Source organism: Camelus bactrianus, chromosome 13 (assembly GCF_048773025.1).
Source record: "Camelus bactrianus isolate YW-2024 breed Bactrian camel chromosome 13, ASM4877302v1, whole genome shotgun sequence".
NCBI classification, from domain to species: Eukaryota; Metazoa; Chordata; class Mammalia; order Artiodactyla; family Camelidae; genus Camelus; species Camelus bactrianus.
The window spans coordinates 72,627,621-72,640,539 of NC_133551.1; the positions used below are offsets into that span (position 1 = coordinate 72,627,621).

Sequence of the window (12,919 nt, forward strand, 5' to 3'; positions counted from 1 at the left end):
GCTGCTTAATATACTTTATTCAGATCCGTCTGCACTTCTTCGTGTGTGTAATCATGGCTGGGGTTTTATTTGCAGGAGGAAAAGGTCTTCCAGAAGAAATTCTTGCAGGGCGTTTTATCTCGGCGCATGGACTGCTGAAGGGGCGGCAGGCCCTCCTCCCGTTTGGACACCTCCCTGACCTCCCCTCCTGTGAAGGGCGCTGCACTCGCCTGGGAGGTCCACTCATACCACCACGCAAGGAAAGTCAACAAGCTGTTTTTCTTTATTTCTGCCACTTCCTGCATATGCTTTAGGGGACAAAGGAAAGAAAAGTCAACCATCTGGTTCTGCCAGCATTAAAAGATACATAATTCCTTCCTTTAAAAAAAAAAAAAAAAGATGCTCCAGAACAATAAATCACACTTCCATTTAAAGGATGAGTAACTTAACACCTTAATGAAATTACTCTAATTAAAGAAAAGAAAAAGTTGAAAATTTTCAATCAAGGGAAAAAAATCTGCTTGTTTTGCCCCTAATCTTTGCTTAGGTCCTTAACTAGAAGAGGTCAGGAGATCTATCATGTTCCCTGACAAGTGACTGGCAACGAGGAAGCCCCCCAGGTGGATCAGGCTAATGTAGCTTGGTTTTTCCATCACTGGTCTTACTCCTGGCTGTCCACAAATTGCTTTTCAAGACAGATCAGATTGAGACATTATACTCTGGCCTTTCAAACTCCTTAGAAAGCTTCTAAGAGTAATCTGATGATAAATGACTTGTCTGGAACTCATCGGATAATTTCAGAGAAAAATCCATTTTTAATGGTCAACTTTACGTACTGTTTCTTGGAAATTTTTCAAAATGGAAAAAAGAGAAAAATAAATCACCTCATGAAGTTACAAAGTCTCACAATGGAAAATGTAATGATGTCAATTAATCTGAGCCAGTGAGAAGATGTGGTGTATATATAAATTAAGATTATAGAGGTATGTGTGACTAGCACCACCATAGCAGCTCTGTGACTGCACTGTAATAGACTGGTGTAATCACTTAATTCTTCAAAGACCAGCAGACGGAGATCACTAGCTGGAAGATGCTCTGCTTGAGTTTCAGAGCTTTCTAACAAACTTCCTAACAATTGAAGGTAAACAAGAATCAATGGTCTGTGTGGACACCATAGCACCACAGGGCAGCTGAGGGGCATGCTATGAAGTCCAGTCCTGCAGTCTGTCCTGTACAGACGTTTAGCCATAAAGAGGCTGGGGAATCCACAGGGATGGCCAAATACGCCACGGAAAGAGACAGCCCCAAAGTAGGTTAGCACACGGCTGAGCCGGACTACTCACCCCGCTGTTGTGGCCGGCGAGGCCGCCCTCCAGGGGAAGGGCAGCGGTGGCCCCTGAGAGCAGCAGCAGCAGACAGAGGGGCGGCAGCATCCTGCAGGCTGACTGGCATGACTCTCCAGCTCTGCAGCTGCTCATCCTGCTTGGCAGCCCCCAAAATCAGTGTTGTGTGGACTTGAGTCTCTTCTTTGGAGACTGGAGAGTATTTTAAGCTCAGCCTGCAGGTGTTTTTTTGTACATAAGCCTGTCTAAAGCCTGGTACCCCCTCTTCCCTCACACTCAAGCAGTGACGCATAAGCCTGAGCAATCAGTGCCCACAAAAGTGCTTTTGGATTGGACTTAACCCCTTCATTAAAGCCTGAGATCTTTTCCTGTGTTTAGAGTGGATTTGCTCTTACTTTGGCATGCATGTGCACTTGCTTCTGAAGAAGTTCTACCTCCTCGTAATTACGCCTTTAGCAAGCAGGAAGCCATGAGAACAAAACCAAGTGATTGAACATAATACAAAATTAGCCTTGGATAAGGAGCTTGGAATCTGCAATTTTGCCCACATTAAAATATGACTGAATCTGCTTGGGCAGAAGAAACAAGGAGACAATGAGGGCTCAGGGAGCCACTGAGAACATCCACTGGGCTCAGTAAATCGCAGGCAAGGGTGACCTGAGTGTGACTGTTCCCCAGCACTGCCTCCCAGCCCAGTAGGCCAGAGACACGGTCCTCCTGCCCAGGCCTTCTCAAACTGTGATGTGTCCCCAGATCACCTTATTAAGATTACAATGCAGATTCTGATGCAGTAGGTAGAAAGAGGAGCCAAAATCCTGCAATTCTAACAAGATCCTGGGTGATGCCAACACTGGAGTCGCCAGGTTCAAGTCCAGTATTTTTCGAACTGCTGCTGACCACTCACTTTTGTTTTGAATGAAACAGAAATCAGAGTGCGTCATATTGAGTGAGGACAAATATTGTTTTGTGTGTGTGTCAGGTGTAAAACCTCTCTTAGTGACTGCCCTGCACTTGGCCAGCTCCTGGGGCTTGCTCTCCTGATGACAGAACCACTGCTGAGGAGTCCAGAACGTGAAGCCCTCCGTACCACCTCCTGCCCTTTCCCGATAGGTCCCAGGTTCAGAATCACACAAACAAATGCACAGCACCTCTTCACTGACTGTGACAGCTAGGAAAATCTGAAACCTCCACCACAAACCTACTAAGATGACCAATATCCAAGGCAAGATTCTAAATGAAAGTAAAGCAACCAAAGAACTGACAGCTCTTTCCAGAAGTGAACATCGAAGTTCTCAGTTTTCCAAAGTCCTGGTTCACAGCCCTTCACAAGGGAAATCTCAATCTTAAATTTCATTTCATGGCAGATTTGCTATTTAAGATCCTAGGTAAAATCGGTGTGGCCTGATAACCCAAGGCTCACACACTGCATGTTGCTTAGTCCTTTTTTTTTTTTTTGGTACCAAAGTAACTTTTTTGCTCAAGATAATTTCCACAAATGGTATTAAAAAATTTTTTTAGATATTCTTGCAGAAAGTCATGGCACCTCAGCCAGCTTCTTATATCCTTAGTGTCTTTTGCAGATTTCATTCGCCGCACTCAAAAGGCATTTAGCAGCTGGTATATACTACATAGAACTAGAAAGAAGCCACACCATCCATCCCAACAGAGCCGTTACAGCCTAGCTAAGGGGCAAGATACATACTCTGCAAATGAAAAGTAAACTTGCAAGCAGTAAGTGAGCCAAGGAGGGTTACATGCTGCAGGCTGCGGAAACCTGCACCTGGTCTTATTCCTGGCTGTTTTCAAGGTGGCAACAACATATCTTAGTACTTCAAGGTGAGGGCTCTAGACTAAAATCCTGGTTTTGCCATTAAATTAACCTCTCTATGGCCTCCGTTTCCTCATCTATAAAATGGGCACAAAAACAGTAGCTACTGTCTACCTCACAGAATTGTTGTAAGGACCAAGTATAGATGACTTAAAGCACCTAACATAAGTGGAACGCACAGGAGGCACTCATGTTAGGAACTGTTATTAAGATGTCCTAAATCCTTAGTCCTTACTCCTCCACAGCATAAAGAAGAAGGGACATTGGAACTCCATGGTCAGAGCCATGAAATCTAAGCAAGGGCTCCTCCTTATCCCCCAACACATCTTAGACTCCAGGGTACAAGCAATCACGGGGCACTACGCAAGGCACTGAGTGATTGCTATTCACCACCCCAAAGCCTGTCTGCAGGGAGCTGACAATCTAATGTTTTATGTAACAATGTTTCTGAAAAGATGTACAATGGGAACTTTGATTAAAAGGAACTCAGTCCTGAATTATTTTGAAAAAGGAAGATTGCCTATTCTAAAAGGCAGAGAACTAGGACGCAGAAAGAAGGTGGAAGACTCTTCTCCATATACAGAAGAAACCTGCAACAATCAAGTGTCCAACAACAGAAAGGATGCTCCGCCCCTGGAGGAGTTCAGCAGAGCCTGGGGAACTAATCGTCAGCAGTGCTGTAGCAGGGGTTCCTCCTTGGTGGGAAACTGGACTAAATGACCCCAAAGGGTTATCTATGGAGTCTGCATTTCAGTAAAAGGAATAGGCATGCCCAGATGAGCCATTCCTGGACATCGAGGTTTCAAGATATCAGCTGAGCATGAGCTGCTGCTGTGTGCAGAAGGGGATGCTGTGACGTTTCCCTGGCTCGTTAATTTCAGTAATAAAAAAATTAACACAGGATCTTTTATTTCTTTTTTGAGGAAGTGGTGTAACAAGGAAGACAACAAATATTATAAATGTAAATTGCCCCCAACTATGTTCCCAGGCCACATTTATTTCAAAGACACCTGCTGCTTTATATGGTCAATCATCTGGTTATACGGTTAGTAAGTCCAGCTGAGGTTCAGACGAGCTTCCAGGACTCTGATGAAGCAAGCCCATGAGGAAGAGCTCTCTACAACGCCTTTCTGCCAACCATCAGCAAAGATGGAATTGCAAAGGATGACCAACATCACCTTGGACATTCCAGAGTAGACTAAACCCTAACTGGAACATGTAGGGGGGAAGAGGAGCTCTTGAGAACACAGGGAGCAGAATCAGCTATTCCTTACAAAGTCTGACCACCTCTGTGTTATAATCCCTGAAAAATGTGTTGTAAGACCACTTGTCTAAAATATAAACAGGTTATACATAAATATACCAAATAAACCAAAAGATTATACGAACACCAAGTCAACTTTCTCAACTGGCTAGAAAACTTCACGTCAAAATACCCACTCCAACTGGAAGGTGCCCCCTCAACCTTCTAATCAGAGACAGGACACCCTTGGGGCACACAGGTTCACCATTTCGAGTCATGTGTATACCGACTACAGAAATCTATAAAAACAAGATGCATTACAACGGTCCCACCCATTTTCTCTTACTGTCACGTATAACATTGCTTTGAGGCATTTTTAACCTATTTCACTGATAAGAACACAAAGTTTCAGAAAGGCATACAGCTACAAGAGCTGCCAAACCAGGCTGCAAATCTAGATTTGCCAACCTTTAGAAAGTCCATAGCATCTATTCTCCAAACTTTCCCTGATGAGGCATTCAAAGAGAGCTGATCTGAAAATGAAACTGCCAACACGCACATCTTAGGCTGGAAGGTACTATAAGGAGGGCAGGCTTTCTGATTCCCTTTTCTTTCACTGATGTGACACACAGATGTTACAATTATTATCTGAGATCCGAATATCAGATCATGGGACTGTGAAGTTTGAATTCAACGCTTGAGTATGACATGAGCTTAGCATCTCCTTTTGAGAGACAGGCTCTGGGGTATCTTTTGCTGACTATATCTAGGCATGGATGGTACAAATTCTACCCAGAAATGCATATCCTTTTCGCTCTTGCCCCGCCAAGAGTCAGCACTCTGGATGTGAATAGCATCTCTACTGGTCAGTAGATCCTGGGTGGCTGGTTAACCTCTTCAAGCTTCAGCTTGCTTAACAGTAAAACGGGGATAATCAGATAAACCCTGAAAAAAATCGTGAAGATCCAGGGAGGTACCATTGGAGCCCTCAGAGCAGCAGGCAGAGGACTCTGTAAATGCCAGTCCCTTTTCTTTACCTCTGTTGCTCAGTGGGGAAAAGGCACACCATGGACCTCTAAGAAACCCCAGTGAGAAGACAGCAGTACTGGGACCCCCGGAAGCATCATCTCTCACAAACTACAACAGAGGACACACACTGAGGTGTTTTGGAGGAGGAGTCTAGATTTTCCTCTCAAGCAAAACTTCTGCCCATAGTTTAATTACAAAATAGCCAGAGAAAAGTCACATAAACTCTGTTCCTGGAGAAAATCACCTTTTAAAAAGTAAAAAGGACCACTTCCAAACATTCACCCTTTTACCTTCTGATCACAAGTGACATGGGTTTAAAAAACAATATTTGTAATCAAAAGAACTAAATAAATATAGCTTTAGTCATCTTTCAGGGATTGTCAGCCTGCAAAATTATGCAAAAGAATGAAAAAATAACTATGATTTTTGTCAGAAAAAGTTGACCATATTTAATTGCTAACACAATTTTATTAATTGCAATAGATACAATTTCTAATATATACCATTCAAACGCTCGCCTTTTTCATGTGCTTCAGTAAGACGGGGGAGTATTTTGCTTAAGAGTTTCCAGTTCTCTTTTAAAAATAGATTTTGCAGTCAATGACTTGGAGAATACAATACAAAAAGCCTCCTAGCCTTTTTTTTTTAAATCTCCACTTTCAAAATTCCCTTTTTTGGCAGTAAGTGTTTTTGGTGGCTCTACCTGCTGAAGGCTGCTTTTTCCAAATGGTGACAGAGTTTAATCCTCACTTTCCACTGCACCAGCCTCTGCTGGCTCCACTGAATTTTTGTTTTCATCCTCTAGCTTCTTTTTCTTCTTTGCTTTTCGTTCCAGGTTAAACTGAGCAATGTCTTCATTTCTCTCTGTGATGTATTTTAGCTACAAAAAAAATTTTTCTTAATTACATTTTTCTCTAGTTGTAAAGTCATTTACAAACCTAAGGAAAAAAAATATACACCCTTTCTCAAGCACTCCCACCCTGGGTTACATTCCTTAGAGATAAATAGAGCTCCAAATTTTTTCTGGAAGAATCAACTACAAAAGTCAATTCACTGCAACTCACATATCCTACCAAACAAGCAGGAGTTCCTCGAGTAATCAAAAGAGTTAAAACTTGGAGCTTACTGAAGGCACGTCAATCACAAGTATATTCTACAAAGCACAAATACAGTCAACATCCCCCTAAATTTATCCAGCTAAAATTACTGAGCAACTACTATGTACCAGATACCAGGGATACAAGGGAAATAAGACAAGGTCCCTGCCCTCAGGGAAGATTTGGTCAAACACACAAGAGTAGCTACGATCCTTCAGTAATATGCTTCTGTCGGATGAAAAGAAAAATTAAAAGTCCAAAATAAAAACAATATTCTGAGGTAGACAAATATGCAATAAGCAGACAGCTTCCTAATTAATATTCCAAGATGAAACTGTATTGACGATTTCTTGGCAAAAGACAGAAACTGCTCACTGAAACTGACCAAGTAACAGTTACGACAATTTATGTGGAGAGAGAAATGTCTTTTCCACTGACACCCAGCACCACCAGGCACCTGAGCGATTTTACTTAGGGATTGTATCATGTTTATCCTTGACTTAAACTCTGGAGGAAGGCTACTTGAAGAACAGAGACAGAAAAGAGCCCAGAGCAAACAGCACTAGATTCAGGGTTAGAAGGCTGAGGTTCAGCTGTCAGCCAGAAAACTTCACATCTAACTTTGGGAAGCTACTTAACTCCAGTGGCCTAGCCTGCAAAATGGGGCTAATTAGTCGTGTTATATAAAAACCCTCATAAGGTGGTTGTGAGCTTTAAATAATACATGTAAAATATTACCTACCTGTAGAAGTCCCCTGTAAACTCTCAAGTGCTATACAAACTGATCCATTCAACAACGACTTCGCACCCACTATGGGCCAGGCCTTGTTCTAGGCACGGCACACGGAGCAGAGAAGAAAGAGACACAAACCCCTGCCCTCGTGGAGACCACGTTCCGGGGAGGAACGCAGGGTATCTTAACTGCGAGGATTAGACTAAGTCGAGAACCTCACAGGGGCCCTAGACTTGCCATCGGCCACAGCCACTAGCCAAGATGACCACAGCATCACCTGTGAAGCGAGGACTTGGTCGAGATGACTTCTAGAAGATAGAAAACATGCTCAGCTTCCTGCACATCTCAGCTGTACAGATACTCCTTCCACACCTGGCCCGTCAGAACTGTGGGCGCCATAATGAAGCCATCCTCACACACTGTAGCCTGTGACCTGTCTCTGACATCGTGTTCTAGATGAAACATGGGACCAAGTTTTGAGATATTACAGAAAAGGCAAACTGTGAAATTCAGGGAGTGCTGATTAGAAAATTTCAAATTGGCTTAGCAAGATCCATCATAATGAAAAGCAAGACCATAAATTACAGGCAGGTCTGAATGGTTAGAGCATCTCTAGTTTTTAATGCAAGGTGCCCTAGGGAATCACTTCATGGCTGCAAGTGATTAATTGGGAATAATGTATTCTGATGGGAAAGGGGAGTGAGGGGAGAAACTCATCTCTCACCAGTGAATTACTCCTCCTGGCTAAGAGCTTCACATCTTCAGTGTTAATTGTGCTTCTTTTCGCATGTCTGTAGAAAGGGCAGAAACAATTCACCAAAATGTTTGGTATTATTTAAAGTTTTGATGCAACACAGAAGTTCATGGCCAGACTTCACACTAGCAAGGATCTCTAAGTAGCTCATCTTTTCAGATTCAGGTCACTGAGCAACACTGACACAAAAATGACTTAAGTGATGAGCCAAGATACCAATTAAATAAAAAGACAGAGAAAGCAGAAGCCCATCTGTCCACCTCCAACTAAGGGCCAAGGGTGCCTGAAGAGTATGAAAGGAGTATGAGGCACTAAACCTTCCCAAATGACCTGCTTGACCAAACGGTCACAGCAAGTGCCATAGAAAAAGCAAGGAGCAGGTCAGTGAAGCACCTTCAGTGAAGAGAGAATACAGCCCAAATGGGGAGGATAGGGCTTAAGTGGCAGAGTGCATGCTTGGCATGCACCAGGTCCTGGGTTCAATCCCCAGTACCTCCTGTAAAAATAACTAATAACCTAATTACCTCCTCCCCACCTGATTCCCTAAAAAAGAGAAAATGGCCCAAAGCTCACAATACAAAGAGCATCTTCGCTTAAAGAGACATTAAATAGAAGAATAAAGAGAATTTCCATGAAGCATGGCTTCATTTATACCAAGAACATAATGCTCTTCTCCTCGACAACAGCCCAGTGAGAACAAAGAACATCCTTTAAATATCGACTTAAATTCTTGTTCCAGTCCTCTTATCTTTGCTTTAAAAGGTAACTTGAGGTAATAAGTGCTATTCAATGATTTATTACTCTAATTACACCCTTTCTTGCCATTTCTAGCTTCCTCCAAAAATAAGAACTTTGTAATTAGGAGTAAGTAGAAATCTTGGTATCCTTAATAACTATCAAAGTGGCCAGCACGTGGTAAGTCCTCATGGAATATCTGTTGAGCTAAAGATAAAATCACAGAAATTAGACTCTATAATTTGGCCAAATTAGTCCTTCACATCCTGCTAAATGTGAGACTATCAGGTGTCATCTCATCATGATTGACAGTATCTGCCTGTCCTGAGATAATATCCGTGTCAGAAGATAACTTCTAATTAGCCACCTGCCAGGACCAGCAGAGAGGAGAGGGAAAAAATGTCAGACAGGGAATGTACCAGCAGCCACAAAGCACAAAGCCCTCCGCAGATGCCCTGTGTGGAGGACAGTAACTGCCACGGACACCCAGTGGCCCTCATCTCAGTCACAACCTCAGGTTGCTCTGTCCGTATTCTCTGCCTGCAAAGTGCTGGAAGAGGGGTAAGTAAAAGGAAGCAGCACACTGAACTCACAGAGCTTACAGAGTAAGGTTAGCTTGTCTGCTCACAAGGAAGCATTTAGAAACAACAGAGTCAGTCCTCTCCACCACGGGGCTTGTCATCGGGTTTCTCTATACCATGTCTTGATGGTACCACTTCCCTAGATGGAGGGGCAGGTATATCCTATGCCGGCCTCTGCACTTCACAGACTCTCCTAAATCAAACCTCTGGCTCGAGAAAATCACTCCAGGGAAAGTAACAAAGCAATTTTTCATATAGCACTTTTAGGAGATTTTAAAGACTATTCCCAAAATGTGTCTAGAATTTACTATTGAATAGCTCTCTTCTTCAAAATGTTTCATCTTTACCATATGAACAATATTAGGTGACTAGAGATTTCAAAGTCAAGTAAAGGAAATTCACAACTCAAATTGGGAGATGATTTTCCAAAGTTTATAGGTGAATTCAGTATTTACAATTTAAATACATTTTCTCAGAGAAACAATGTTACAAATACTGGCTAGGTTCCCAGCCTCCAAAGACTATTTAATACGTAGCTGACCTGAAACAGTACATATTTCAGACTTCTAAAACTGGGGTAATCATAGTTTTAGGAGCAAGGACTGTGTCATAGGGAAAACTCAAAGCCATAAGTTAAAGTTGATCTTCTGGGAATGTCAATTTTACTCATGATAAAACTTTAAAATAGGATTGGGGAGGGTAGGTTTATTTTTATTTATTTATTTATTTATTAGTTTATTTATTTAGAGGAGGTACTGAGGACTGAACCCAGGACCTCGTGCATGCTAAGCATGCACTCTACTACTTGAGCTATACCCTCTTCTCCTAAAACAGGATTTTTTTATAGAAGAAACTGTAATATTTTGAAAATGAACGTAAAATTAAGACAAAGGACAAGTCTTCAAAGAAAGTCCGCGTCTGTGCTCACCCAGGGTTCTTAGGAGGAAGTCTGAGGAGCACAGTGTGTACACACTTGAACACGGAAGACGAAGCATCTCTCAGTAAAGCCTCTGACGGTCTCGCTTAGGGAACATCAGCTATCAGCCCTTACACAGACTCCTTTACTTAAAGATGATGTCCTTCCTTGTGGAGCTTACAGACCAAGTGATACCCACACACCACTTCCCCCAGGTACCCAGCAAAAGGAAATCGATTTCTCAATGTAATTATTAAAAAAGAGTACCTGAAAGCTTAATGTGTTACAATGCTAAATAGTTCTAATTTCATTTTTATTTCTAGTGTTTTTACAGACATATTTAAAATTTGTCATTCTCTTTTCCCACAGCTAATATAGAAATGGCAAGAAAAGTCACAAATGGGGGCTTGCAACTGGCAGCTAGTGGGTAGAACCCGGGGGTGCCACTAAATACCCTACAATGTGCAGGGCAGTCCCCACCACAACAAGGAATTATCCAGTCAAAAATGTCAATAGTGCTGAGGTGGAAAAACCCTGATCTATACTGATAATCTCTATGTTCAAATCAAGTAACATTTGTCTACTTATTTACATTTTTTGGTCTTCTTTTGTTATATAAAGGACTCATATTTTAAAGAAAGAAAGAAAAGAAATGAAAAGTAAAGGTAATAAATGTATTTCACATGAGACTCGGGGTGGCGGTGGAGGGATAATGGGGCCCAGGTAAGGGGCAACCCCCTGAATTAACACTGATAAGCCGTCTGAGCTATCAGCATCCCATATATTATCCTTATCCTTTTGGCCAAGTTGAAGATGCTAAGCAGTTTTTAGGGACTCACACACACAGAAATGGGAAAGATTTAGAGCCTGCCCTCTGAGAACCTACGGCTTTAATTCATTCAGAATATTCACTGGAGAAACAAAGAGCTAATAGGAGCAAGGTGAAAAGTATGGGGTGTGGGAGAGGCTGGCACCAAATCAGAAGTGGGGGCAAACTGGAAAGCTTTAGCCCTTTCAGGCCTTCGTCATTCAAATTGCTTCGTAAAAGCAATTTGTTGCAATTGTTTTCAATTACCTGAGGTACTAATTGAAGAGATGAGCATAAATCACCTATAAAAGCTAAGGCTTTACCAGCTGAAAGCAAGTCACCCACTTTTCAAGGAGCGTGCGTCTCCCTGGTAACAAGCGCGGCGAATGCAGGCCCGATGGGGACACGGGCTGTATTACCTCTACCCCAGCGAGCGTCACCTCAGAACATGACACAGCCCAGCCCAGCCTGGGCACCCGGTCCAGACGCCCATCCTCACGCCCCAGCATCGCACCACCCGCAGAAATGGTCTTAAAAGCACGAACACCGGGCTCATCCAGTGTCCTGGGAACTTATTCATACCTTTCTGACCCGGAACTGAATGATGTCGGTTTGGTTAACAAAAAAAATACTTGGGAAACTTCAAAAAATGCCAAATCAAGTCTGAATGGACATGATTAAAGCAGATGTTACATTCTTGCAAGATCATGATTAGAGACTGAGCCTCCACAAAATACAGGGGGGGGAAGCAAACCGCTCTCCTGAAATTCACCACCAGATGGAGAGTTATCAATAGCCTGTAAACAAACACAGCATCCGACAATCAAGCTCTCTACCCACCTTGCAAACATTTCAAGGTCTCTGGCAAAATTTTCTGAAAAAGAAAGAGATGTGCTTTAGCTACCATATCTCAATCTTACTGCAGAAGGAGAAAAGTGAAATCGCAAGGTCTACAGTAAGTCCAGTGACTAATACAACAAATTCTTTTGAACGTAAGAGGAGGCCCTTCAGCAGCTCTATCGCTGGACAGGAGCTGTTAGCCATTGTATTCATTATGACCTCCTGGTCCTCCGTGGCACCCACCACCCTTCATTATAAGCTTCTGGTAATTGTGGCTACACCCTTCCTTCCTAGAAACTATCCCTTAACTTAAAATTTTGCTACAGGTTTGGGTTTGTGAGGACATTAATCTCCTCTGAAGTCAAGCAAATATCAATGCTGTAAGTTCAGCTGTCAAATAAACGGTGGGTGACATTAAAAAGTTATAAAGCAATGAAATTAAAAATGGAATGTCTAATGTTCCAGGCAGTTTAAAAACACAACAAAACAAAAAGGTACTGAAGCCCACGCGTTAGTGCAAAATCAACCTCTGGGCTTTCCATATGTATACAGGAAGACCACGGCTGCATACCGCACTGTCGGAAGGTCACCTCCGAAATCGCCGCAATGGTTTGTTTGCTGAACTGCACTTCTTTGTCCGATGCAACTTCCTCGCAAAGACAGCCAACGGTGTAGTGAACTGCTGCCTTTAGCCTCTGAAGCAAAATCAAAACACTTCATGGGTAAGACTGCAAATAAGAGCTATTCATATCTTAAAAAATTAAGACCAAGGAGGGGGTCTGCTCAGCCTAATTCCTTCAGCACTCTCCACAATGGCTGAGTGACTTTTCAAGTGTACTAATAAATTAATGGGGCCCTCTGGAGTGTGACTTGTAGAAACATTACTTCCTAGTTAATGGTTATGATTTAGGTCAAGTAAAGATAAGGAATTACGATGGCAGGTCAGCAGGGAGAGAAGGCAGACTGGAACGTGGGAAGCATCTGTGTGACTTTGCTCAGTTATTCCACATGTACGTGCCAAGTGTCTACTGGG

General features: G+C 42.6%; 2 protein-coding genes across 4 annotated transcripts in view; both read right to left on the reverse strand.

The window, feature by feature from the left end:
- Positions 1-5,728, reverse strand: CORT (cortistatin). Its single transcript, XM_010957559.3, has 2 exons — positions 1,323-5,728; positions 1-287 (listed from the first exon to the last, which is right to left on the reverse strand). Exons 1-2 carry the CDS (start codon positions 1,455-1,457, stop codon positions 66-68), a joined length of 357 nt encoding a protein of 118 aa, XP_010955861.1. The 5' UTR covers positions 1,458-5,728; the 3' UTR covers positions 1-65.
- Positions 150-12,919, reverse strand: part of CENPS (centromere protein S) — a 15,987-nt gene continuing 3,217 nt past the window's right edge. The window contains exons 2-6 of one of the 3 annotated variants that reach the window (XM_045518552.2): positions 12,458-12,581; positions 11,887-11,920; positions 7,977-8,043; positions 6,126-6,302; positions 150-287 (exon numbers count right to left, since the gene is read on the reverse strand). In XM_045518552.2, the coding sequence (XP_045374508.1) occupies positions 6,162-6,302; positions 7,977-8,043; positions 11,887-11,920; positions 12,458-12,581 (366 nt within the window). In that variant the 3' untranslated portion in view covers positions 150-287; positions 6,126-6,161. The other 2 variants (XM_010957558.3, XM_045518553.2) reach the window with 2 other exon arrangements.

Excerpts from the sequence above, each read along its gene's own strand:
- CORT (XM_010957559.3), bottom strand. The coding sequence starts at position 1,457 with ATGAGCAGCTGCAGAGCTGGAGAGTCATGCCAGTCAGCCTGCAGGATG. Across the intron at positions 288-1,322 it reads TCGCCGGCCACAACAGCGGG|CATATGCAGGAAGTGGCAGA; the intron begins GTGAGTAGTCCG and ends TGTCCCCTAAAG.